Below are 25397 nucleotides of genomic sequence, written 5' to 3' on the forward strand. Positions count from 1 at the left end.
TCTCAACCAGCAGTTAGTTTGCCCTCACACCCAGGAAACCGCTTGGCGATCTCTGGAGACATTTCTGCTTGTCGCAACTGGGGTGGGGGAAGCGCTAACAGCGCTCAGTGGGTAGAGGCCAGCGATGCCGCTGAACATCCTACAAGGCACGCGATAGCTCCTCACAGCCAAGCACTGTCCTGCCCAGGGTGTCCGGAAAGCCGGGGTTGAGAAATGCTGCCATTGTGGGGTAAGTCCCGTAACCGCGTGCAGCAAGGCGGGTGAGTGAGGGCGTCCGTCCTGATAGAGAGGGGCGGGCACTCTCACCTCGAGAACCACCTCGCCGCTGCCTCCAAGCCCAGGGCATTGGTGCCATGGGGGACGCTCCTCTGTCCTTTCCAACAGACTTCAGAAATCTACGTATTTTTTTAGGCAGAATGTGTTGATTTAAAATCCTTTGCATGGAATTAATAAAATGTCCAATTCCCCAATTTGGACTGAGAGCTTGGGCTCCTTCTCACCGGGCTCCGGGGAACTCAGACGAATCTGGGCCAGGACATTTACATGGGTGATGTTTTCATGCTTCCACCAACTCTCCCCAGTGTTACTCCGTTCCAAGGCTTGTGGAGGTTAGTCCTCCGCACGTGGTGGGTTTTGAACTCTTGTCTGCCGGCATCTGTCCTCACTGCTTGGAAGGCAGTGCTCCGTGGTCTCTGCCTGAGCTGTGGCCTTCCTCTGGCCTTCCCCTTCCTCTTCACTTAAATCTAAGCTGCACATCCAGGCCTGGACTGGTTACAGTTCCTCCAGGAAGCCTTCCCTGACTGCACCCAGGCCATCCTCATCTCCCCTTGGGTTCGTGCAGCCCAGTGGAACGGGACTGTCATCCTGGTTGATTTGGGTCAGTACCATGCTGCCTCACTTCCCTGCTGACTAAGCCCTTTAAGGCAGGTGCTTGGCTTCTCATCCTTCTCTCTCACCTGCCCTGCATGGAGGGCAGCACAAACAGTGAGTGCATCATTTCTCTGAGTGGGCTCTCTGGGTGTACCTTTTGGGCCAGCGATTCTGCCACCCAACACATCTGGGAAGCAAGAAGCTTCCTGCTACAGGACTTATCAGAGCCTTGCTGTGTAATGGGTCCCGGACACTCCAAGAAAGAGGGTATAAACTGCATGATTTTCCAAACTTCTGTGACTAGCGAACCAGGAGTCAAGGTGTTTGTTTGGAGGAGTGGGTCATGCAAGAGGATTGTTCATGGCCTCCTTGCCCCAGGATTTTTGCACAAAGTGGCAGTTTTCCAAAAAATTTTAGAGCAGTATGTTATGATGATCGATACAGACTGAATGGAAGACGTCTGAGCAGAAACGTTGAATCAGTCTGTGCAGTGTGAGCCTAAACGTGCAGGGAGGGGTTCCTTCCTAGGCCCCTGCTCTCCAGCCAGCCAGCCAGCAGGCAGACCCACTCCGGGGGCGGGGGACATGCTAAGGAGAGGCTAAGCATTCATGTTCACTTGTTGGCTGTGGCCTTCTGACGGGGGCCTGGGATGTCAGGGCAAGACCCCGCCATCTGGTCACCCAACACTTCCCACGGTGGGGTGTGCCTACAGCAGGCAGCACTCAAGATTATTGTGCGTGGGACTGTCTAGGGTTGGGAGGTGGGAGGCACGCAGCCTGGCTTTAAGGCATGACCTACATTCTCATTTCAAATGCATCCTTCTGTTCATACAAAAGAGAAGGATTAAGACGAAAGCTCTCCTGGGGCATCAGCGAGGAGGAGGGGAAGCTCTTAGGATCACAAGGCTCCACTGGAGTGGAGAGAAGTGGGCTCCAGACCAAGCATTTAATTGCATTTACTTGTATGTTTCCCTTCTATTTATGGCAAACGATACTGGGTTTTTCATATTCAGTAATGACAAAGTTTCCCCTTGAAACAAATTTATTTAAGTAGCAAAAAGGATGAGCTGACTTTAATATGAAACGCTAAATAGTAACAGTACTTCTGATCTGCAGATACGGCAAGAATCATGAATGGCGTTTAGGGAACTTTGCCACAGGTAGCTGGAGGCCCCGCGGAGTCATGTGAGGTCAGCCATGAGGGAGGCGGGACTCCAGGGCTTCCAACAAGGCAGTGAGGACGGGCCCGAGAGCAAAGAGCTGCTTAGCTGGAGGAAGGAGGACTCATCCCATACCCTAGGGGCAGTCAAGGCAACAGCTCTCTTTGTAACCCCAAGATGAGATCATAAAACTTTTAAAAGATCAATAGCCACTTCAGGAGGGAAAGGCCAGAGAGCTGAGTTAATAAGAGCAGAGTGCATGGTGCCCAGAGGCGCGGTTCAATCCCTTTATGGACCAGTTAGTTTACAAGAGGCATGTTTCCAAGGTTTGGGAGCAGATGCTCATCCAAGAGCTCAGTGCATTATTTCATAGAAACATAGCTTTGGTCCCAGGACGCCTGGGAATGAAGAACCCTGCTGGGGGGGGCATGTCCCCCGGTGCCCCCATTCCACATGGGGCCAGGACCACAACCTCTGGGTACACATGGTGGTGTACCCCCTCCTCATTTGCCAGTTTTTTCTCCCCAAAGTGAGAAGAAGCAGTAAAGAATGGGCTTAAGAGCCCAGGTCTGTGTGGCTGATGGGTAAAGAACATGTGGTCTGTCTCCACAACGGAATATTGCTCGGCCGTGAGGAAGGAGGAAATCCTGCCATTTGGGACAACATAAGGACCCGAGGGCCTTATGCCAAGGGACGTAAGTCAGACAGAGGAAGACAAATACTGCAGAATACCACTTAGATGTGAAATGTGAAAAAACAATTGAAAACACAGAAACAGGGTAGCGTGGTGGTTGCCAGGGGCTGGGCAGGGCTGGGCAGACATCGGTCCAAGGGTACAAACTTCTGGTTCAAAGACGAATCCATCCTGAGGGTGTGAGCTACAGGGTGGTGGGTGCGGTTAAGAATACCGTGGTGGTGGGTGTCCATCGTCTAGGTCACCACACGTCAGGCTGCCCCTGCCCACTGCTGATGACCCGCTGACCCCTTAGGAAAGGGGCTGCCGGCACATATGTCTGCAGGGACGAGTCCGATGCTGCAAATGGCCGGGCTTAAAATAATAAACACTGGTAAGACCCGCTGGGGAACGCGTCCTCTGCCAGAGCTGGCCAGACCCAGCGTCAGAGGTATACACACACGCGGCTGGTCCGGCCACCGTGGGCGGGTTCCTGTTCACGACGTCCACTGAGGCGTCCACGGGGGCGGCACACGCCCAGAAAAGAAGGCAACACAGACCAGACTCTGGAAGGAGGTCTCACCCGAGCCTCATTCATCGGGGCAGCTCTTCCCGGACACGCATGTCAGAACAAGACGTGTGGCGGCCCCTGAATGCGCTCACGGGGTGTTAATCGTTTGCAAAGGGGACTGACAACAGAAGCACATCGCGAATGGCTGAGCTCCAGCGTGACCGTGGCGTGCGTGCTCACGCGCGCGTGTGCCCCCCAGTCCTGGCATCTTCCTTCTTTTTTTATGTTTTTTTTTTTTTTAAAGATTTTATTTATTTGAGAGAGAGAGAATGAGAGACAGAGAGCATGAGAGGGAGGAGGGTCAGAGGGAGAAGCAGACTCCCTGCCGAGCAGGGAGCCCGATGCGGGACTCGATCCCGGGACTCCAGGATCATGACCTGAGCCGAAGGCAGTCGCCCAACCAACTGAGCCACCCAGGCGCCCCTGGCATCTTCCTTCTTGTACCCGTCCAGTCCTCGTTGGTGCTAAGGGGCTTTGCAACGAGAAAATAACCGCAGCTGGATTCACTCTGGCTGGGATGCTTTTTCCTAGTTTTCCTAATATGGCCAGGTTCTCTCCATCTCCACCTTCCCTGCTCATGGGAACAGCATGATAATCAAAGAGCATGAGCGCTGATCAAAAGGGAATGTGGTGGACGAGGAAAGAGTCCAGGGGCTCTGCGGGGCGCCAGTGACTTCACTACGTCTGAAGTTCGTCTTTGATTTTACTTAACTTCCTCTTTTTCCCCCGGTCTTTCATGATTTTGGCAAAAGACGGCATGCAATCAAGGTTCTATTTGAGGCAGCTGTGTAAGCAATCCTCATTTAACTGGAGACAATGAAAAATTAATCCGAGCCCAGCATAAGTAAGTTTTCATGGAAACAATGAAACCCCTTGAATATTATCATCCTCAACAGATGGTTGCTGACTCTCTTGATTCACCAAATTACCTGTCAGGTTTTACTACCGTCTGCACATGCCGCATCGGGAGTGGGCTCTGTCTTGGTGTCACCTAGAGAATAAAAAGCTGATGGCATAAATGGAAAACGTAAATTGTGCTTCTTTTCGCTTCCATCCGCCCCCTGCTCTTCTCTTTATTCCTTGGGTAGGAAATCCTCCGTCCTGCTCTTTTCAGATGCGTTCTTGAGAAACATACATACACGCACTCGTGTCCCTTTGTTAAGGGAGGTGCGAGCACCTTCTCTTTTTCCCCCATTCCGGAGGTCATTAGTGCTTTTAACATCCGTCTTTGTAAGAGAGGGGAATAAACTCCATACTTGAACTGAGTTTTGCAAGAAACCAGACCCCTAAGCCCATGACATGCTTGTCCTGACTGATGATGACATCATGAATGGTCCCTACTCTCCTCTCTGACCTTGACACCCTTCTCTCATCTGTCCCTCTGCTGGGAACGCCCTTCCCCCACAGAGCCAGGAGGCTCACTCTGGATTCTTTCAGCTGTCAGATGTGAACTACTCCAAGGGGACCTGGCTTACCGGCCCAAGCATGCCCTGCCTCAGTCTCCCTCATCGTGCCTACCTCCTCCTGGCACAGCACACACTTACGGTCCTTTCTGCCCTTCTAGTCCCCCTCCTCTGTCCTCCCTGGACAGTAAGCCACGGGACAGAAAGGTCTTGGTCTCCCTGGGGCACTCTGGCCTGGGGGAGCGAGTGCCTGGCACAGAGAAGCATCTGGACGCATAGGTGATAAAGGGGTGCATAAAAGCACACGCTGCAGCATGTTGCACAGAGTCACCCCCCGTAGCGATTCCTTTCGGGTCTCACCTTGACTGCGTTTTCTCGGGGCAGACTTTCCGTTTCCCGGAGAGACAGCACTTTCGCATCTCGCGGCTGGGAGGAGTGCTGGCCCTCTGAGGCTGCAGGAAGCCTGAGCGGTGCATCGGGGCCACTCCCAGCAAGGATCCTGAGTTGCAAAGCATCTGTCAGAGCAAGCCGACTCTGGCCTTGAACTCACTTCCCTGCCTTCATCCTGTCCTTGTGAGTGTTGCGAGCCGGGAACCACCAGACTGCAGGCTGGGCCACCGGGGCTGAAGTCCCCGCTCAGTGCTTACCAGCTGCGCACACCGGGGAGTTTCTTCATCTCTGTGTGCTTTGGGGTCCCGTCTGTAGACCACACAGCAGCTACCTGGTAGGGGTGTGGACGTGCAGGGAGAGTACATAAAGGACTTTGAGAAATGCCCAGTGTGGAAAGCACCATCAAAGTATGTGCTAGTATGATTTGTTGGAGATTTGTCTTGGCTTCCCAGAATATTCTAAACCACCAAAAACTCCTTGGTGGAAGAGGGCGTGAGCATGAATAATAGGGCTGCTGGGGAGAAGCCAGAAGCCATCGATGGTTTGTTTTTCTTCCATTTCATACACTTGGACGCGCCCTGCTCACGGGAACTGCTGCCTTCCACGAAGTTACACGAAAGGTCTTCATCGTGGACTGGTTCCGCTCCACGAAAGGCATTTGGTCTGACATTGCAAGGGACTCACTGTTCTCCAGGACTATGCAAGATGGCATTAGTGAGGGATGTTTCTGGAAGGAAATGAAGCACCCCCACTGTTTAGCAAAGACATCCCCAGCACCACTTTTCCCTAAATCCGGCCCCTCCTGAAATGTCTTCGCCTGTGGTCTCAGCCTGGGAAGGGCTGTGTGATGGATGTTGGTTTCTGCTTCTTTTACCTCGGGATTCTTCCCACCCCTGCCTCCCGGTGCACGCGACGCAGATGCAGCCCAGAGGTGCGGCACATGACGCCAATCCAAGCGCAGCACATCCTCAAGGCGCCAAGCTTGGTTCACACACAGGTGCTCAGTCTGGGACCAAAAAGGCAGAAAGGACCTTGGAGCTTCTGGCCTGGCCACAGGAACACGGCTTCTCTCTGCTGCTGGACTGGACCCTGGGAAGTCATAAGGCCGAAGCTCATGTGGTCATCATGTGATGCATGGAATGTGAGACTCCAGGGGAGGGAAGCAGAGATAAACCCAACACCTTCAAATGGAGAACGCCATTTTCGGTTGACATCATTCAAAGCCAACCCCCATCGTACGGACACAAGTTGACTCCTAGCATTCTACTTCTCTTCTTTTTTCTTTTTCTCAATTCAGTTTGGGTTGGCTCTTCTCTCTCTTGAATTAAAAGAACATTTTTGATAAAGCCAGCTCTGGGTGGACCGTTCCCCGAAGGAGGCGTTCTACTGTTCTGACATGGGGAAGGGTCTTAGAAGACGAGCCATGCTTGAGTCTCCCCGGGAAGATCTGGAACCAGGACTGGATGTCTTCTGCAGGGTCAATGAACCGAATTTGCTCTTCAAATGACACATCTATCTGCTATGGGCCCCCTCACAGTTTCCAGTTCTTGTCCTTGCAACCCCCAAAATAGCAGGAACCCCAATCATACCACTTATCCTTAATGCATGCCAGGCACTGGTACAAACTCTTTCTTTTTTTTTTTAGATTTTATTTATTTATTCATGAGAGACACAGAGAGAGAGAGAGGCAGAGGGAGAAGCAGGCTCCCAAGGAGCCGGGAGCCCGATGCGGGACTCGATCCCAGGACCCTGGGATCATGACCTGAGCCGAAGGCAGACGCTTAACCATCTGAGCCACCCAGGCGCCCCAAACTCTTTCATTTAATTCCCAAAACAACTGTAGGAGGGGGTACCTAGGTGGCTCAGTCAGTTAAGCATCTGCCTTCATCTCAGATCATGATCCCTGGGTCCTGGGATCGAGTCCCAAGTTCAGTTCTTGGCTCAGAGGGGAGCCTGCTTCTCCCTCTGCCCCTCCCCCCCGCTAACGCGCGCGCGCGTGCTCTCTCTCTCTCTCTCTCGCAAAAATAAATAAATAAAATCTTAAAAACTGTAGGACTGGAGATGCTATTATTGTCATCCCTGTTTTGCAGATGAGAAAACTGAGACAGAGAAGTTCCGTAACCTGCCAATGTCCCGTCAGTAAGTCGAGGGGTTGGAATCCACTGGATGTCTTATTCCTGGGTCTGCGCTTGGAAGCATCCCCCAATATCACCGACATGACACTGCAGCCCAGCCGGTGGTGTGGCTATTTCCCCCTACTCCCCTGATGTAAGGTCCTGTCATGCAAGAACAGCATCCTACTTCCGTTCATCCTCAGAAATCGTATCATAGGTTTTTTTATGGGAGCCGGACATGCTCTAGACCGGGGAAAGGAAAAGTGCATACCAGCATTCCAGATGGGTTCCCACGTGGTAGGGTTGCGGCACTCGACGCAGGGCTAACAACGTTTCAGAATTTCAGGTAATGGTTCCGTTCCAACCGACCCAAGACATTTAAATAAAATGACCCAACCCAACACATTTAAATAAAGTGAGGAAAGAAACAATGTGTTCAGGTCCAAAAAGTCAACAAGTTCCTTAGGAAAAACTCCCCCAAACAATAGAGTTGTCAGAGTTATGCATACCAAGGGTCAGTCATCGTTCTCCATACTAGACTACTCTGTTCTTATGCAACCTTGTCTTGCAGACTCCTTTAATCTGAACCCCTACAATGCAGGGAATCCGAAAGATCAGCGGTGGCTATTGATTTCTTTAAAACTTTTATCTATTCAGGTTATGCTACATCACTGACCTTCACGTGGCTCTTAGGGGCCAAAGTTTTGCTCTCAGTTTTGCAAAGAGGAATCCCCAAAGAGGTGGTGAGTTTCTTGGAAAGAACAAAGGATTCAAAGGTAGAATATCATTTGCTCCTCTTAACCTGCCAGGTGCTTTTGGATTAATTACTTCGAATGCCTTTGGCTCTCCATTTCTTCACCTGTAACAAGAAGACAATAGCCAGGACCCTATCCAACCCCCAAAGGTTTGCTGTGATGATCAAATTCAATTTATCCGTGGAGATGCTATTGCAAATGATAAAGCTCCATAACGTCTTGAGAAACTTCTAGGTCTTACAATTTGCATACCCTTATCCAGTATCATTTTTAATCTTAGCCCTTCATATAAACAATCCTGGAGTGTCTGAAAGAACACTGTGTGAGTTACCTACTACCAGGCAACAAAGTAACTCCCAAACTTTGTGGTTTACACATGCTTCTGCAGACAGCAGCTACCTCACCAACTCAAACGTGGGGCAGAGGAGAAAGCGACTTCCGTCTTGCTCATCAGGGGTTTGGGGAGGGTCTCCGTCCCAGCCGCGGACCCTCTGGCATGAGCCGATCCGCACCTGCGTGGTGACCACCGTCTGCTCCCCCGTGCAGAAACGTGAGGAGCCGGCGGAGTATTCAGGTGACTTGGGTTTTATCTTTAACTGGAGCCTCTGCACTTCTTCCCAAGGTGGAAAATGAAAGGCTTGATGGATGAGGTGTTTGTGCCATTTAGCCGGCCTAGTTTATACACCACTGGCGAGGAAATAGTGCACCCAAGATGGAACAAGTAAGGAATAATAAGGACCACTTACGAAGAATTAATGTGATGTGGGAAACGGAAAGGAAAAAGGTATCAGGTTGCCCAAGAAAGGCAGGCAGAACAGCCCACAGAACAGCCTGTCACCGGGTCTCTGAGAAGAGAACCAAGTCAGGGGTCTGAAGGACTCATTTAAAGCTATCAGAATACTCTTTGGGGCTAAGAGACTGCCTCTCTTCCACACTCTGTTTTGTTTTTTTCCTCCTCTGGGAAGTATTGCTGCATTTCGTCCTGAACAAAGACCTCAAGTGTCTGGCCAAGTCGGGGAGCTGGGCTGCCATTGCAGAAAGCGTGGTGCTCGTCGACAAGAAGGTGGCAGGGGAGGGGGGAGAGGAGTTGTCCGGATGTGCGGGGGTGCGTGCTGGAAGCCCGCGGCGGCTAGCGCAGACCTCTCTCCTCACCTTGGCCTTCTCGGACCACCCCCGTCTGTTTTCTATATATTCACTGACCGTACTGTTTACATAGATGTGCTGGTACTACCACACTCTTAAAATAGTTTAAAGCCCTCCCATTGTTCTTCAGATAAAGAAGGAGCCACGTCTCCGTGGGCTGGCCTCCCCTGCCCTCCACCCTCTCCGCCATCCCGTGGGCTGGGCTTCCGTAGGCTGGTGTGCCACCTGGGATCCTGGGAGCCAGGGTAGCCCCTAGGGGTACCTGCGCCAGAGACCAGGGTCTGTGCCAGGAACTGATCTAGATAAGAATACAGAGGTGAAAGCTAGGCTTCGGAGGGCAATGCAGAGCGGAGGCACCAAATCTTCCCAGACTCCTCCAGGACAGAAAAATACACTTTAATGTGCGCAGCCCTAAACAAGGTCTCTTACAGAGGCAACTGACCCATAGCCTAAGCGATACCTGCTCTGATTATGAGTTCTTTACTACCACACGCCTCTCCATCGTGTTTGCCAGGGTTGCAACGAGATATTTCCTGCCATAGTTACGGTTGACTTATTTTTTCAACTTTTCAAGTGGACGATGAATCCCGTGAGGTCAGGGTCCATAGCTGTCCGGTGAACCCTAATATCCTCAGTGCCTGGCGACCCTCAATAATTATTTGATTAACGAGGGCAAATACAAAACTTCAGGTTAACACTCTGAGACCCTCCCATCAGGCTTAGGTAGTCGGAAGCTTCCTTTCCATGAGGGTTTCACAGGTATTCGGAAGGCAACACCGGAAGACTCCCTACTTCCCAAGCCTTTGGGGGAAGAGCCGGAGCCTTCCTGCTCCCTGCAGGTCTGAGCTCCAGGTGCCAGCCTGGCATGAAGTATCAAGATGAAGCCGAGCTGTATTTCCGACTGCCTAGCAAGCCTCAGCCTTGGGCAAAGCTATGAGGTTCCTGCCAACTGGAATGCCATCTCAAGAAGATGTCTGTTTGTCTGGCAGTGCTTAGCTCAACAATGGCAAGCAAATGGCTTCACGCATCCCTCACTGGGTGAACGCTACGTCCCCTGTCCTTTATTCCAGCCCTGGAGAGGATGAGAACCCGAGGGGACGGCAGGTGCGGGGTTAAGTAGTATTGGAGCATGACGGTGGGCTTGGTTTCCACTGTAAGCCCCTACCAACGCCTGGGGGCACCCCCTCACTGCTCCCAAGACGCCATCCTTCTAGCATATGCAAACTCCCTGAACATAGGCCTTCATCTGCACAATCTAACTCCACAGAGCATAACAAGCATTGTTCATTTACCCAGTCGTTCAGCAAATAACCTTCATATTCTTAACACAGAGCTCGGTGATCCTGGCTCCTCTTCTAAACCACAGACAAGACAACCCAAGTCAACATATCACTGCAAAGGCCATTCATGTGTTCGTTTGCTCAGTGAGTATTCTGTCTCTTCTCTGTGCCAGGAACTGATCTAGATAAGAATACAGAGGTGAAAACTATGGGCAGGCCCCTCATGGAGTCTACATTCTTGTGGGGAGGGACAGATGGTAAACGAACAACGTCATTTCACATTGGTGAGTTCCAGAAAGAAAGTCAATCAGGTGATCGGTGTGCATGGTCACAGACTGCCTCTCTGAGAATATGACATCTCAGCTAAGACCTAAAGATCAGAATGATCAACTCATACAAAGAGTCCGGTCAGAAGAAATGGCAGGTGCAAAGGCCCTGTGGCAGGAACAAGTTAGACTCATAAAGGACAGGCTTCCCAGAGGCCAGGGTAAAGGAAGATGGGTGATTGATGAAGGAAGCATAGGGGTCAGATCAGGGGGGTGGGCAGGGCCAGATCACCAAGGGCCTTGGAGGTCACGGTCAAGGGCTGGGGTTTTACTCTGGGTGTGGTGGGAAGCCCTGAAAGTTCAGACCAATAGGGAGTTCCGTGATCTGATTATACTTTAAAGAGAACATAGTACTTGGGATGTTTTGAAAAGAACAAGTTCAGCTTAGGTGAGCTCAGCTTAGGTGAGAATTTACAAGGGACCTAACTAGGGTCTGTGCACAACACGTGTTTACAAACAGCCACCGTTCACACGGCAGAGGAACTACACACCCAAGGGGGACGCTCCAGAAACATGGCAGGTCCCGGGGCCACAAATGCCACTCCAGAGCTTCCCAGGAGGGACTGGGGTGGACTGGGACCAACACCCTAGAGGTCCACACCATGATTCCCACATTAAGGGTTGCTCTCAGGCAACTCACTAGCCAGGTCACCTGCGAGGAAACAAAATAGGAGCATCGAGAGGCCCAAGGGCCTGTTAGCAACGTGTGGGCGAGGGTGATGGTGGCGTGACTCGTCAGGCCAACACGTCAGTGTCCTCATTCACCTATGCCCACACCACTCTGCTCGGCACATTTCCAGAATTTATCCCATAGATAAGAGTCACAAAAGTGCAAGATGGTGTTTGGACAAGGTTGATCAAAGTAGGATCTCCAAGCAGAGGACAGAATCACCTAAAGGCCAGTTGGTAGGGGTTGGTTTAGATAAGCGATGCTGTATGCCATAATAAGCCAAAGCTTTTAAAAGGATAGTAAAGAACTTCATGGGCTGACAGGGAAAAATTACAAGATATGTGAGTGGGTGGAAAAAAGAAGCCACGTTGCTTAAAGGTGAAGTAGGGGAGGACATATGTATGAGTGTGCATGTACGTGCACATGTGAATGAGTGTGCACATGCATGCATGAGTGTGTGCGTGTGTATGTGTGCGTGTGAATGAGTGTGTGCGTGCTTTCACATGCAGACAGTGTCTTTGGAAAGGTAGATGATAAAGTGCCGATGCTGCTGGCCCCCGGGAAGGGAGCTGGGTAAGTGGAGGGCAGCAGGAGATTTCTGCCCGTGGGCTTGTCTACATTTTGAATTTGGAACTGTGTGACTACATCACCTTTCTTCTCCCACTTCTCCAAAAAAATATATAATAATAATAAATTAAGAGCAAAAAATAATAAAAGCAGAAGCGGAAAATGTGCCTTAGTAAAATGACAAATTACAACAAGCCTTCGACCTTTGGTTGGCTTATAAATAGTCAAAGCCAGGCACATTGGCCCCACGGGTGTCTGGAGGCTACCTCTGCCTCTCTGGCATCTGTCTCTGCTGTCCCTTATGCCCTCGGGCGGCCCTGAGGGTGGGAGCAATGCCCAGAGCCGGCCAGCTGCTGAGACTCCAGGTAGAGTGTGAGCCAAGAGGAAGAGCAGGGGGACGAGGAGGACGGTAAGCAGGATCGAGCTCCGGTGGAATGCTGGGGACGAAGTCCAGGCCAGGGGGAAAGTGCGGCTCCGTGACTGGCACGTGCCCCCACGGGAAGGAGTGCCGTGTCTTGTCACAGTTACAATGCCAGGAAGTCGGAGCCACCGTGTGAAAATGTCAGGAAGAACTTCAGGAAGCTTCACCCCGTGGAGAATACAAGAGCCAAGGGCCTCTGTGGGCACTGACTGTAGACCGACATCGTTAATACCCACGAGCTCCCCACGACAAAGGTACTACTATTATTTATCATCCCATTTTCAGATAAGACCCAAAGACGCTGGGTCGTTTGCACAAAACCACAGAGGTCCCAAGGAGAAGAGCTGAGCCTAGGGTCCACATTGCCTGGTGGGCTCCAGAGGCCACACTATTATTTACAGCACCATTTTGCTTCCTGGGATGCTTGGGGATGGAGGCGCTGCATGAGCGAAGCTTTTCCCATTCAGGCAGAAAAGAACATTAAAGCTTTAAAAAAGGGAAATACGATTGATCTTGAGCCAATGAGAGGGCTAGGGGCGCTGGCCCCCGTGAGATCCACAATCCACGTATAACTTTTGACTCCCCCAGATTTAACTACTAAGAGCCTGCTGTGGGCTGGAAGGCTTGCTGATGATGTAAACAGTCGATGAACACTGTAATCTACACCATGTGCTCACAACAGTGGAAGCCAGAGAAAAGATGTTACTCAGAAAATCGTAAGGAGAGAATCCGTGTACAACCCCGTGCTGTATTTATGAAATTCTCTGCATGTACGTGGACCCACGCACTTCAAGCTGGCATTGTTCAAGGGCCAGCTGTGGTTCACTCCCCCCGCCCTTTGCCATTGTCTCGTAAAGACCCGTCAGGTATGAGAAGGGCCCTCAGTCTAAACAAAAGTCCCTGAATTTATTTATTTATATATTTTTAAGGATTTTATTTATTTATTTGTCAGAGAAAGTGAGAGAGAGAGAGAGCACAAGCAGGGGGGAGGGGCAGGGGCAGAGGGAGAAGCAGGCTTCCCGCTGAGCAGGGATCCCGACACGGGACTCGATCCCAGGACCCTGAGATCATGACCTGAGCCGAAGGCAGACACTTCATCGACTGAGCCACCAGGGGCCCCTAAAATTCCCTGAATTTGAAGGGGCTCCGGTGGATGGAGCCAGCATCTTGTGGCAGCTCAGCGGGGCCCAGAGGACTCTGAGCACCTCGGGCGTTGCACACAGGGGGGCACCGCGGGGCTGCCGGGCTGCTCTCTGAGGACCAGCAATGGGATGGCTGCATCGGGGACATTGCGCAGGGTGTCTCCATGGCGAAATCATGGGTCTGAGAGCCACCTGCTCAGGTCCAGGGCCCAGGGAGGGCACCTCAGCCTCCCCCTACAGTCAATGACTGGTCTGGCGAGAGCTTGAGACACCTTAACCTGCCCCAGTAAGTCATCCCAGGACAGATGCTGAGATAGATCTACTTTATACATGTTCCCTTTGGACTGGGGACCACATGTCAACCTGTGGCAGAAGGAAGAAGAGAGAAACCCTCCCTTCCGGCCAGAAAAAGCCTTCACTGAGGCTCAGGTGCAGAGAGCCGAGAAGTCAGCCTCTGGAGGTGATGAGGGGTTGGGCTCCGGGAGGGGCCCTTTGGGGTACGAGGACAAGCCCGGCCACGCATCTGCACTCGGGCAGCTTTCCGTGGTGCTGGAAGACGCAGGATCAGACAGAGCGGGGTTCAAACGCAGGCCTGGCCCTGAGGAGCTGGGGGACGGGGGGGCAGTTCAACCCTCTGGGCACCTGGGGCTCAGGTTATATGTCGCTGTGTCATAAACTGCCCTCCAAACTTAGCAGCACGAAATGATCATTTTACTGTCTCTGTGATGCAAGAATTCTGGAAGGGCTGGGTGGGGTGGCCGGCCGGACACCACTGTCTCCCAACCAGGGTTCTCCCCCGGGTCTCTGCACACGGGCTGACTGCTGACTCCCCCAGCCACACAGCATCCTTGTGCTCACACGAAGCCAGTCACAAAAGCCTCCCCATTTTCAAGGGGCAGGACAAAGGCTCCACCTTGTAATGGGTGAGTAGTGACATTCAGAAGACCTTGCAGGTGGGGACGTTGCTAATGTGTCCGTTGCCTACATTTTTGGAAAACACAGCCTCTCATACACGGGGTCATCATTTGAGAACTGAGTGGACCGCCATTCACCATGGGGGTTCTGGGGAAGCAGAGGGTGACATGCACAAAATGTCCAAAGTTGCGAAGCCTCTTCCAGGTGCCATGGTTTTAACTCCCAGTGTCTTGTCTTTCTCTATAGAAGCTGATTTCCTTTGGGGAGTCTGGCTCCCTCCACTGTAGGCAGTCTTGCTGGGATGAAAACCCACGGATACTGGACGCCACAGCTTTTCGCCATGGGATGGAGAAACCCAACGGCCACTGCAGACGTCAGATCAACATCTGAGGCCAGAGCCAGCCCTTTGGTCTCCAGGAACATCTCCTCTTCTACTGAGCTCCTCAAAGCTTCTTCTCTACCTTTTCTCCCACTCCCAGGAGCTTCCAGCACATTCTCTTGGGAGAGTTTAGTTACTGTAAATGCCAGAACACGCCAATAACCTCAACCATGTTGGGCTTTAGCCTTTGGCGCAGGCTGAGCGTGGGAGAGAAGGGAATATTTTACCGAGAACACACACAATGTGCACATCAAGAAATTCTCCTGCCACGGGGGCTGATGTCAGCTTGCTGAGGAGGTAGAGTGGGCTGTGGGGGGACACTTCTGATTTCTTCCTCTGGGGACCTGGAGTGCACACCCATGCCACCGACTGGGAGATTTTCATTTGCGGAAATCTGCCTGGTGCACTTTCTGTGGTATCTTCAAATCTTTCTTCAGGGGAAGACTGGGTCTGGGCAGTTTCCTTCGGGGAAAAGCAGATTATCTTGGTGTACCATTCCCCTAAGCTCTGCTGATTCTGTTTACACGAAGCAGCTATGAGAACATTCATATTCCAGAATCCTCCAAAAACAAAACAGCCGAGCACAGTTACAAATATAAGATCTGCAATTGAGACTGAGTAAATGAATACTAATGGGCATTTTAGTCACCGTTCTCTGGGATTTTTGCTTTTTGAAAAGCTTCCGCCCTTTTATTACCTGCCTGATTGACTTGTCTCCCCTGCAGCCAAGCTGAAGCCTGATGGGCTTGGGGGAGGGGAGGATGAGGGGGGCGTCAGCTGGTGGTCCAAGGAAATGCACGGACCCGGAATGTCTCCAGTGTAGACCAGCTGGAGAACGCCGGCTGACCTGCTGCCCTGCCAAACAGAAGGTGGGCGATAAGAAGACGGATGAGGGACACCAGGCCCCAGGCAGGTGCCCTGGAGGGCTGCCCCTAAAGACAGCCAGGGCCGAACAAGAATAAGGAACCAGAAGACAGACGTGTGTTAACAACATCTGCTGGAAACACAGGGGAGTCTGTGCACCTTTATCTTCAGGAGGGATCCCGTGCGGAAAATGGGGGAAGTGGAATCTCACAAAGGGCTGGCCTCACTTCGAAGTCCCTCTAAAAGAGGCAGACCATCTAGGTCGGGATGACTCTTTTGCTACAGACTTTACCCCTTGAGGATACAGACAACCAACCCCCTAGCGCACGCAGGTGTGATTTCCTCCAAAGTGGAGTGCATGATGGGCTCGGACGGGCAGCTACCGTGCAGGACTCACTCACTGGTGAGCCACGTTCCTCAACAATATTCCTTTTCTGGGATCCGCACAGTGATTTTTACAAATCTGAGCAAATGTTTACAAACTGGGAGATTTCACATGACAGTCTGGATTTTCAGCTTTTCTAGAGAAGTCTGGAGATTGGGCAACGCGGGGCCTGCATTCCCCCCAGGGAGGCTCCAGAGGGAGGAGGGGGCACTCCTTGTAGGCAGGCGCACTCTGACCTGCTCTCCGTGCACACAGGGCCCACCGCCTCCCTTCACCTGGCCGGCAGCCCCTGCAGACGGCCCTGAGCTCCGCCACATGGCCAGCGTCTCAGCCTGCAGCCGCTGGGCTGAGCGCCCAAATCTGTGGCCTGAGTTTACAAGTCTCTAGGGGACCCTGCCGTCTCCCAGGAAGTGGGGGGCCCAGGGAGGGGCCATAGAGGTATAGAGATGTGCCCTGCCGATTTATTTCTATGAAAAGTTAGCAACCACGATGCCCTGCAGCAGGAAACTTAGTAATTACTTTACTTAGTAACTTGTTAGCCAGCCAGGTAAATAACCAAGTTTGGGGCAGGCTTTGGCCATGTTACTTTACAAACGGAGACATGTCACAGTCTGGTCCCAACTGTATAAAAATACTTACATGCACAATAACAGTTACAGCGAACATAAGGTGTGGAATATGGGTTTACGAATGTGTTTTTGAATATGTTTTTCTGAGGCTAAAAGTGACATATGGGCATGGAAGAAAATAAGGCTAATAAAAAGACAAGGAAGCAACATAAAGTCTCAGTTGGAGCTAATGCATCTTGAAGGCCCGCAGAACGTTTACTCTCCCTTTCCAGCCCCGGAGCAGGTGCAGGGATGTCGCTGATACGAGCAACAGGGTTTGTATGTTGGAATCGTAGCTGTTCACGCATTCACCTTTAACTCACGCAGTAGACCTGAGCGTTTTCCACTTATTTATAGACATGAAAGTTATTTTAAAAGAAAACTTCTTTTTCTCATTTGCACAAATATTCAGTGGGATGCTTCCTCCCTCTGCCTTCATTTCTTTTTTTCACCTGCCCAGTGGCGTGCTGACTCTGTTCGAGAAACCATGAAAAAGATTTACTGAAAAGCATTCTGTAAAATGCCGGGCACTATGAAGTATACAGAGTATAGTTTTCATACTTTCAAGCATGATGAAGGATAGAGTATTACTGCTATTTACATTTTTATTTTTAAGATACTATGTTTCCTGGAAGAGATTATAACAGCAATATTTTAATAACAAAGCCCAGGGCGCCTGGGTGGCTCAGTTGGTTAAGCGACTGCCTTCGGCTCAGGTCATGATCCTGGAGTCCCGGGATTGAGTCCCGCATCGGGCTCCCTGCTCGGCAGGGAGCCTGCTTCTCCCTCTAGGCCTCCTCCCTCTCATGCTCTCTGTCTCTCATTCTCTCTCTCTCAAATAAATAAAATAAAATCTTAAAAAAAATGTATTATTAAAAAATAAATAAATAACAAAGCCCAACAGGAAAATTTTTAAATGCCCAAGTGAACCGATTTGAGTGAATGTGTGCAGTAAACCTAAGCACGGGGTCTGAGGCTCAGTGGAGAGTCGTTTAGGTGGAACCGGGGGACCTCCCCCGCCCCGGGGAGCCAGCCTCCATCACGGCCACAGAGCTCCACCGTGGAGCTCCCTGCAGTTCAGACACACGGAGTCTCTGGCATCAGCCTGAGCTGCAGAGAGGAAGGCTCACGGAAAGCGCCAGGTAGAATTGTGCATCAGATAAAAGTGCGGCACTGGGGTCGAGGGCAGTCACGGTCAGCTGCACCTCCCTCCAGGTCGGGGTCACCCCCCAGGCTTTATGAGGGTCTTGCTTGGTCGAGCCCCAGCTGCTCACACCAGCCCTGCTACCCAGGTTTGAAGAAAAATTCAGCATGGGGAAGGAGATAAAAGGCCAAGCAGGAGATGCTCCCTCTGGAACATTCACCAAGAGCGTGGCAGAGTGCAGCCCTGTGTGGCAGCCGGCCGGCCACATCCTTCATCCTCTTCCTGAGGACACAAAGACATTTGCTTCCTGCTCGGTTCACTCAGACTCACGGTGCCGGTGTGGGGGGATCTGGACAGAACGGTAAGTGCTCCATTGGCCTCACACCCTGTGAGTATGAGCTATGATCTAGGAGGTTGTTAACTGAGTTTGCATGATTGCGGAGATGCTCAGACTGCTAAAATATTAATCTCGGGGCTAGAAACGAAATGCAACACAATTAGGTGTGGGGGTGGACAGTTGCCAACTCTCCTCCCGGATCCGAGGGTTTACGGACGGATGGTGGCAGGACCCTGAGCCCAGAGGTTCCGGGCTCTGGGGAGAAAGGGTTCCATCGACAGGAAGGCCTTGGTGGGCAGCCTTCCTAACAAATTCTTCCCCCCAGTTGTATACGTAAGAGGCCATTCCACCAGGGAAAGAAGCAGGGACCCTCATGTTTCTGAGAATCCCACACTGGGTTTTTTAGAAGCAGACCCTGAGACATGGATCCACGTGTAAGTGAGTACTACAGGTAAGGGGTGGGGAAGAGGGAAGCCGGTCATGCAAGGGAAGGTGTGTGGTCGGAAAAAGTGCCAGCCTCCCGCGTCCCTGGGGGGCTCTGCAGCGTCCATCACCACTGACGGTTGTCTGCGCCCGAGTAGAGGGAGGTGGGTTTTTCTCCTGCACATCCATCCATCATGTGCAAGGACTGACCGCCGAAGAGGAAAACTCTCGCTTTCCCAATAGTCTCAAGAGTGGGCAAAGTGCCCAGGGGCCCAGGGCAGTGCTCTGAAGGATGCAGGTGCAGGGTGTCAGAGCAAAGCCTGCTGCTGGGGACTGGCTGTGTCCCCCCCAACTCCGCTCTGGAATTCATCTCCGAAGCCCGAACCCCGCAGTGACTGTCCTCAGAGATGGGACCGTTAGGGAGATAATTAAGGTTAACTGAGGTCAGAAGGGTGGGGTCTGAATCTGACAGGACCAGGGTCCTTACAAGAAGAGACACCAGAGCGCTCTCCATCTCCCGTTCTCTCTCTCTCTCTCTCCTTCACCCACCACCCCCCAAGGGCACACAGAGGAAAGGCTATGTGTGGACACAGCAGGAAAGCCAGAAAGAGAGGTCTCTCCCAAAGCCAGCACTGAAAGCACCTCGATCTGGGATTTCCAGCCCCCAGAACTAGGAGAGAATAAATGTCCGTTCTTTAAGCCCCGATCTGTGGTATTTCATTAGAGACGCCCCAGCTGACCACCACCCAGCAGGTGCGCAGAAGCTGACAGGGGGCTGGAAGGGGGACTCGGGTGGGCAGCACCCAGCACACCGGCGATTCACTGCCTGTATTCCCATTATGACAGGAATATGCACCGATTATGCCCCTATTCTATTCACAAGGATTATCATTTAAAATAAATCTTACAGTTTTATACTTATTGTAATGCACGTTAGGAACCAGCAGAAGTACCTTAACCGTAGATTTTCAAGGATATTCTCACTAAAAATAAAGATGAATTTAAAAAACCCAGAGCAATTTAAAGTAGAAGGGAGCAGTGGTCTGAATGTCAATGAGGAGGCATGACTTTGGGCGGGCGACGGCTGACGCTGAGATTCACGTGGGGTCTTCCATTTTCCAAGCTGATTCCACAGCGTCCCCCACAACATCCCTTGGATAAACGGCTCTTCTGACCGAATGAGCCAGGATCATCACTTTTTAGTGCAGCTAACTAGTCGCGCTAATCTGGGCAGGAACCTAAACTTCCCTCTGAATCAACTGGCTTCAGTTAAATGAAGAAGGCAAGTCGGTCTGAAGAGGAGGATGGGTGATACACAGCTAAGGAAGTGCCGGCTTAAGACACTGGTCTGGGATCTACGTCCCTCCGTTTCGGGGCCCGGCTGCGTTCCGGGCAGAATCTCTGCAAGTCCTTTCTATGTCGCCTGCCACTCTTCTCTGTGGGAGGTCTCCTGATTCCAGAGAGTGCGGGGCCTCTGTCCGTGCCTGCAAGGCTGTCATTCTCTGTTCCTGCAGATTCTACTGCAGAAAGCCCTCCATGGCCCAGAAGAGCTGTCAGCCTGACACTCCCGGGGAGCCCCACCTCCTGGCACCCACCCCTCTGTGTACTCCCCTCCCCTGAGCGCAGCCCAGTCTTGCTGCTAATGAACAGAATACAGGAAGAGTGTGCAGACGCCACTTGCGAGATTAGGTTATAAAATACTCCAACTCCCATTTGCTGGCATTCCCTTTCTCCCAGGACCTTCTCACAGGCTGGACCCGATGGAGGACGACCCCTAGCAAGTAACCAGAAACCAAGGCCCCTGGTCCTACAGCCCTCGAGGACCCGAATCCTTCCCATGACCACGTGAGCCTGGGAGTGGGTTGACTCTGCTGAGCCTTCAGGTGAGACCACAGTTCCTGGTGGAGGAGACGCCGACTGCCCCTTAGTGACAGACCCTGGGGAAGGGGCCCCAGTTAGGATGTGCCCGAACCCCTGACCCATGGAAACCATGAGATAATGAACGTGTGGTGTTCTGAACTTGTAAGCTTGAGGGTAATTTGTCACAGGGCAGTAGATAACAAGTGCGCTTGGCCTTCGCCCTATGGGCAGAGGGAAGGAAGCCCTCCTCCCCTCCCGTGGGACTTGCACCTTCCATGTCAACGAGCACCCTTTTGGAGTTGGGGTCCTTCTGGTCCCAGGTCTCCACAGCTTTTAGGTTCCTTGACAGGGGGTGGTCTGGATCTGACTCTGTTGGGTGGACATCCGTGCACAGCACCGACCACAGGGGAACCAACCAAGGCTTCCCGCAGAGTGCAGTGAGGAAGGCAGTAAGCATGGGACCCCCATCAGTGCTGTGCTGGTAAACAGACTTCCCAATAAAAAAAACAGAAGCTCACCCTCTCAGCAAACACACCTTGGCCCACAGCAGACTTCCCAGAGACTCAGCGCAAACAGGGTCGCCTCTGGGACTCTTGAGGACGTGCTCCCGCAGGGCTCCCCTCCCTCACATCGAGATTGCTCACAACTGGGTCATGAGGAATGACTTACATGTGTAACTTCACTTAATGAACACCTTTGCTTTTATTTGCCTAATCAACACCAATCATATGGGTTAGTTAGACATTATGTGTATTTGATCCAAGAGATTTAATTTTGCCTGTGATTTCCTGCTAATACGAGGGGACCCTGGCATGCGTTTCTTTCTAGTCCCTTTTTCACAAATCGAAACATCTGGACACACAACCCTCACCCCATGTGATATGCTAACAGTCCTTCTTGGGGTTGCTCTGGGGAAAGGCTGGTGTTTGAACCAGGAAGCTGCTCGGGACACCAGATGTTTTCGCTGGCTACCCATTAAAGGAAGCACGGCGGAGAGAGGGTTTGTGATCAAAGAACCGGGTGTTTCTAAACAAAGTGGAGAATTTGCAGAAATTTTTCTTGGCAGCCTTGCAGTGTTCACTTAAGAAAATGTGTCCGATGATGGGATACATTTTCCTTTAGTGCTACTCCCCCTTCAAGAAAATACACAAAACAGAATGTACCAAGAGCCCTAAAAATGATCAAACTTTTTGATTCTAAAGAAACCACCTTAAGCGAAAAGAGAAGTGGATAAAGCTTTACATGAAAGGTGGTTTACTGCTGCAACGTTTATAGTAATAAAAGTTAAGAACAACTGCAACGTCTGAGGACATGGGTAGGGTTATTTACGCAGCGTTAAATCTATATGATGGAATACCGTGAAACCATTAAATTTTTTCTGAGGACAATTTAATGTCAGGAGAAAATGTGTTCAATAGAAGTGAAAGCATCTTAAAATCTGTGTATAGGTTACGATACCAGGTTTGTAACATAAATACACCGACTACACATTTACTGTGTGTATAAAACACTGGAAGGGAATGAACCAACATGTTAACAGTGGGTTATCCTTGGCTGGCAGAATACTGATGCATTATTTGACATTTTTCCCCTAGTATAACTGTGCTTTACAAATACTCTAAAGTAAGTATGTGTTGTTTTAATACGCAGAAAACAATTATTTTAAATAATAACCCAGGTGTCTGTATAGAATCTCCCATAACATGTCCTTACATACTATTTCCACTGATGGTCACCCCATGTTTAAATCCCTCCTCACTCAAGTTGGGGTCTAATCCTTCACGTTTGGACACCAACTCCGACGTGTGCATTTTCCCCGCACCACCAAGCAGCGCTCCCACACCAGCCGGTGTCGTCCAGTTCAACGCGATCCTGACCCCGTCCACCTGGAGATGGCATTGGATCCCCCAGGCGAGGGGCTCAGTCCCACAGGACTGCCCATCCCCTGCAGGTATCAGTGCAGGCGGGGCTTCTGACCCACCGGCTATAAACCCGAGGTTCCAAAGCCCCCTTCCTTGGGTTTGATTAACCTGCAAGAGCATCTCGCAGGACTCTGAGAAAGCTTCACTTACTAGGTTAAAGGATGTAACTCAGGAGCATCCAGATGGAGGAGACGCACAGGGCGGGGTGTGGGGAAGGGCGTGGGGCTTCATGTCCTCTCTGGGCGCCGCTCACCCCAAATCTCCACGGGCTCACCCACCTGCAAGCTCTCAGAGACCCAATCTTTGAGGTTTTCCTGGAGGTCTCATGATAGAGTTAAGACTGATTACATCCCTGGCCAATGGTAACTGAAGTCAACCTCCAGCCCCTCTGCCCTCCAGGGAGATGCTGGGGGTGGGGTTCGGGTGACCCAGGTGCTTCCCAAAAGTCACCTCATTAATGTAAGAAAAGTCACCTCTGTTGCTCTCTTCACTTAGGAAATTCTCAGGGTTTCAGGAGCTCTGTGCCAGGAACAGGGATGAAGCCCAAATACATATTTCTTATTATAAAGCTCAGCATCACACCCTTTGTGTGAAGGATGAGCACTTGGAAGAAAGCAGCTTCCGATAATCCAGGGAGGGCAAGGGGAGGTGACCAGGGACCTGAGCCCTGGCGGAGAGCATGCCCGAGGCCCAGAGGCACAGCCGACTATGCTAACCAGGCTCAGCTTCAAAGCCCCAAAACGGACTCGGAACCAGAGCCGCGCCTGCCCCGCCTGGAGCTGCCAGAGGGTCCTGCCCGTGACGGAAGTGCCTCCAGATCCCCAGGCTGAGGGCTTAACCGCTCTGCTAAGCAGCGGTTAAATGCGAGCGTAAGGCGAGCCTCCCGGGCGGTGACCCGGCCACCGGACCCCTCGCCGCCGGGGCTTACCTGTTGCGCGCGCTGGACCCCAGGCGCTGACAGAGCACAGTGGTGCTGGCATGCTTGCCGCCATTTCCCATCTCCTGCTTCACGTCCCACTGCCGGGGCTCGCGGGTCTGGGCGCCCAGGATGTTCACCCCCTTCTTCACCTTGGCTCTGCGGGCATGAAGACAGGCGAGAGAGAGCCACAGGATTAAAGACCTGGCCTTTGCAGAGGCCCACGCTCCACCACGCCGCAGCCCGCCACTCCTTGTGCAACTGTCCACGTTTCCGTGGCCCGTGCAGAGATGGGCGAAGGGCACCAGAGGGGAAAGGTCCCTGGACACCCCGAAACCGAGAAGCATCCCGTGAAGCGCTCAGGGGGAGCATCAGTCTGCCTCGGCTAGTCATTCCCATTCGGGGTGGGGCATAGTGTCCACATGTCTGGTTGTCACGACCGGTGGGGGAGTGCTGTCTGGTGGGGAGGAGCCAAGGATGCAGCTACACGGCCCCCGCAACACAGACTCGCCAGTCGGGGGGTCGATAGTGCCCGGGGGGGACCCCCGCCCAGGCTTACACTCTGGTTTTGGCGCTTTGTCGCTGTGTGGTTTCAGGCCCCAAGTCCCCCTCTGTAATGGATCTGCCCATAAAATTTCATTTCTGAAACAGATCGCTTGAGATTAAGAGGAATTTGCAAAGCCAACCCACCCACCGCAGAGTTCTCGTGAGCCCAGCTCCCCCGGCTCCCCCAGGGATCACGTCCGACTGAACTCAGGCACAGACCTTACTGAGATCTCACCCCGGGTCCCAGGCACCTGCCTTTTGTGGTGTGTAGTTCTAGAAGTGCTATCTCCCATGTCGGTCTGAGTAGCCACCATCATGCCCCGGCACCCCCGTCTTGTCCCGTGTTTGCCAACAAACTCTGCGCAACTATTTGGCTATATGCAGAGCTATAGCTTAGAAAAGGACACGGACACACGGGCACACGCATCCCTGCCCCGCTCACCTCCCGGAGTGGAGGACATAAATCCTCGTGCATGGTTGGAAAGCTGGAAGAACACAGCCCCGCCAGCCTGCCCGCCATCGGTCACTGCGAGGGAACGCGAGGAGGCAAGGGTCGACAAGCCACACCTGCACTTTCAACTTCAGGGCATCCCAGTCCGCGTCAGCCCCCCAGAACTGCAAGAGCGCATCAACAGCAACAGGCACCTCTCCTTTAGAACCTTCTCCCAAGTCTTGCATTCAAATGATGTGCGGAACGCACTTGTCACCTTGGCTGCAAGGAGACCAGGGCACGCCGGAGGGACAGACATCATGGACGCATTAGCGCGCCAAGCCCCCACTTGTCCTGAGAGCGGGAAATCGTCGCCCCTTTGGTCACTTACCGGGGACACCGGCTGCCGTTATGGCCCATAAGAAATGCCTCATGAAATGTGACTTTGCTTGAAAACCCGTTTTGCTGCATTTGGATTTTGCTCAAGACTCCAGGTTTCACCAAAGCTACAAATCGTTCTTTCCACTTAACAGTTTGCACAAATTGGAGGATTTTTGCTGACCGGCATGGCGGCTGGCTTCATCGGCGTGAGCCCGAGACGGGAGGAAGACACGGGGTCTAGAAGGCTGATTTTGGTAATGAGGCGTCTTCTGCGTGAGTCCTTCAAGGAAGTGGCCGGTGCAGGAATTTGGGTCTTTGGAGTTGCAGTGTTGCTACGAGAGCCCGTGGGGAAAGGTGGTGGGATGAGGGATGCTCTGTGAGGATGCCTGGCTTCTCGGGAAGGAGCTGGGCACCCGCTGGGGCGGGAGAGCCCGCCTCTGCTCAGCATCCCAGGGGCGAGGGGAAGGCAGGGGGGTGGGTGCAGGAAAGCCGGCTTCGGGTCCAGCTCTGCTGGTGACGAGCTCTGTGACCTTGCGGAGTCACTCCCGGACCTCTGCTTTTTTTCATCCTCTGTCTAGGGGGTGGTTTAGTTCAGTGCTCCCCAACTTGTGGGTCCACTGCTGCCGGGGTCGGGAGATGACTTTGGATGCTCAGAGACAGCGCCGCATCGCCAGGCTAGTGTTGGTAGCCGCGACCCCGGCAGGAACGGTGCAGGGTGCCGAGCGGCGTCGGCACGGGACTCGGGCGTGGGCCTGTCCCGGGGGTGCTCCCCGTGCTGTCCCCGAGCCACCTTTACGCTTGAT

The 25397-nt window shown here is 52.3% G+C and overlaps 1 protein-coding gene across 1 annotated transcript in view; it reads right to left on the reverse strand.

Annotated features, from left to right (window-relative positions):
• Positions 1–25397, reverse strand: part of TMEM132C (transmembrane protein 132C) — a 307389-nt gene that overhangs the window by 88480 nt on the left and 193512 nt on the right. Inside the window, exon 3 of the mRNA XM_045887847.3 lies at positions 23250–23396. Coding sequence (XP_045743803.1) covers positions 23250–23396 — 147 coding nt within the window. The remainder of the gene's footprint in view (positions 1–23249; positions 23397–25397) is intronic.

The sequence above is a fragment of the Mirounga angustirostris genome, unplaced genomic scaffold (genome assembly GCF_029215605.1).
Source record: "Mirounga angustirostris isolate CCGP_5_RB_7025 unplaced genomic scaffold, mMirAng1.0.hap1 SCAF_14, whole genome shotgun sequence".
Classification (NCBI taxonomy): Eukaryota; Metazoa; Chordata; class Mammalia; order Carnivora; family Phocidae; genus Mirounga; species Mirounga angustirostris.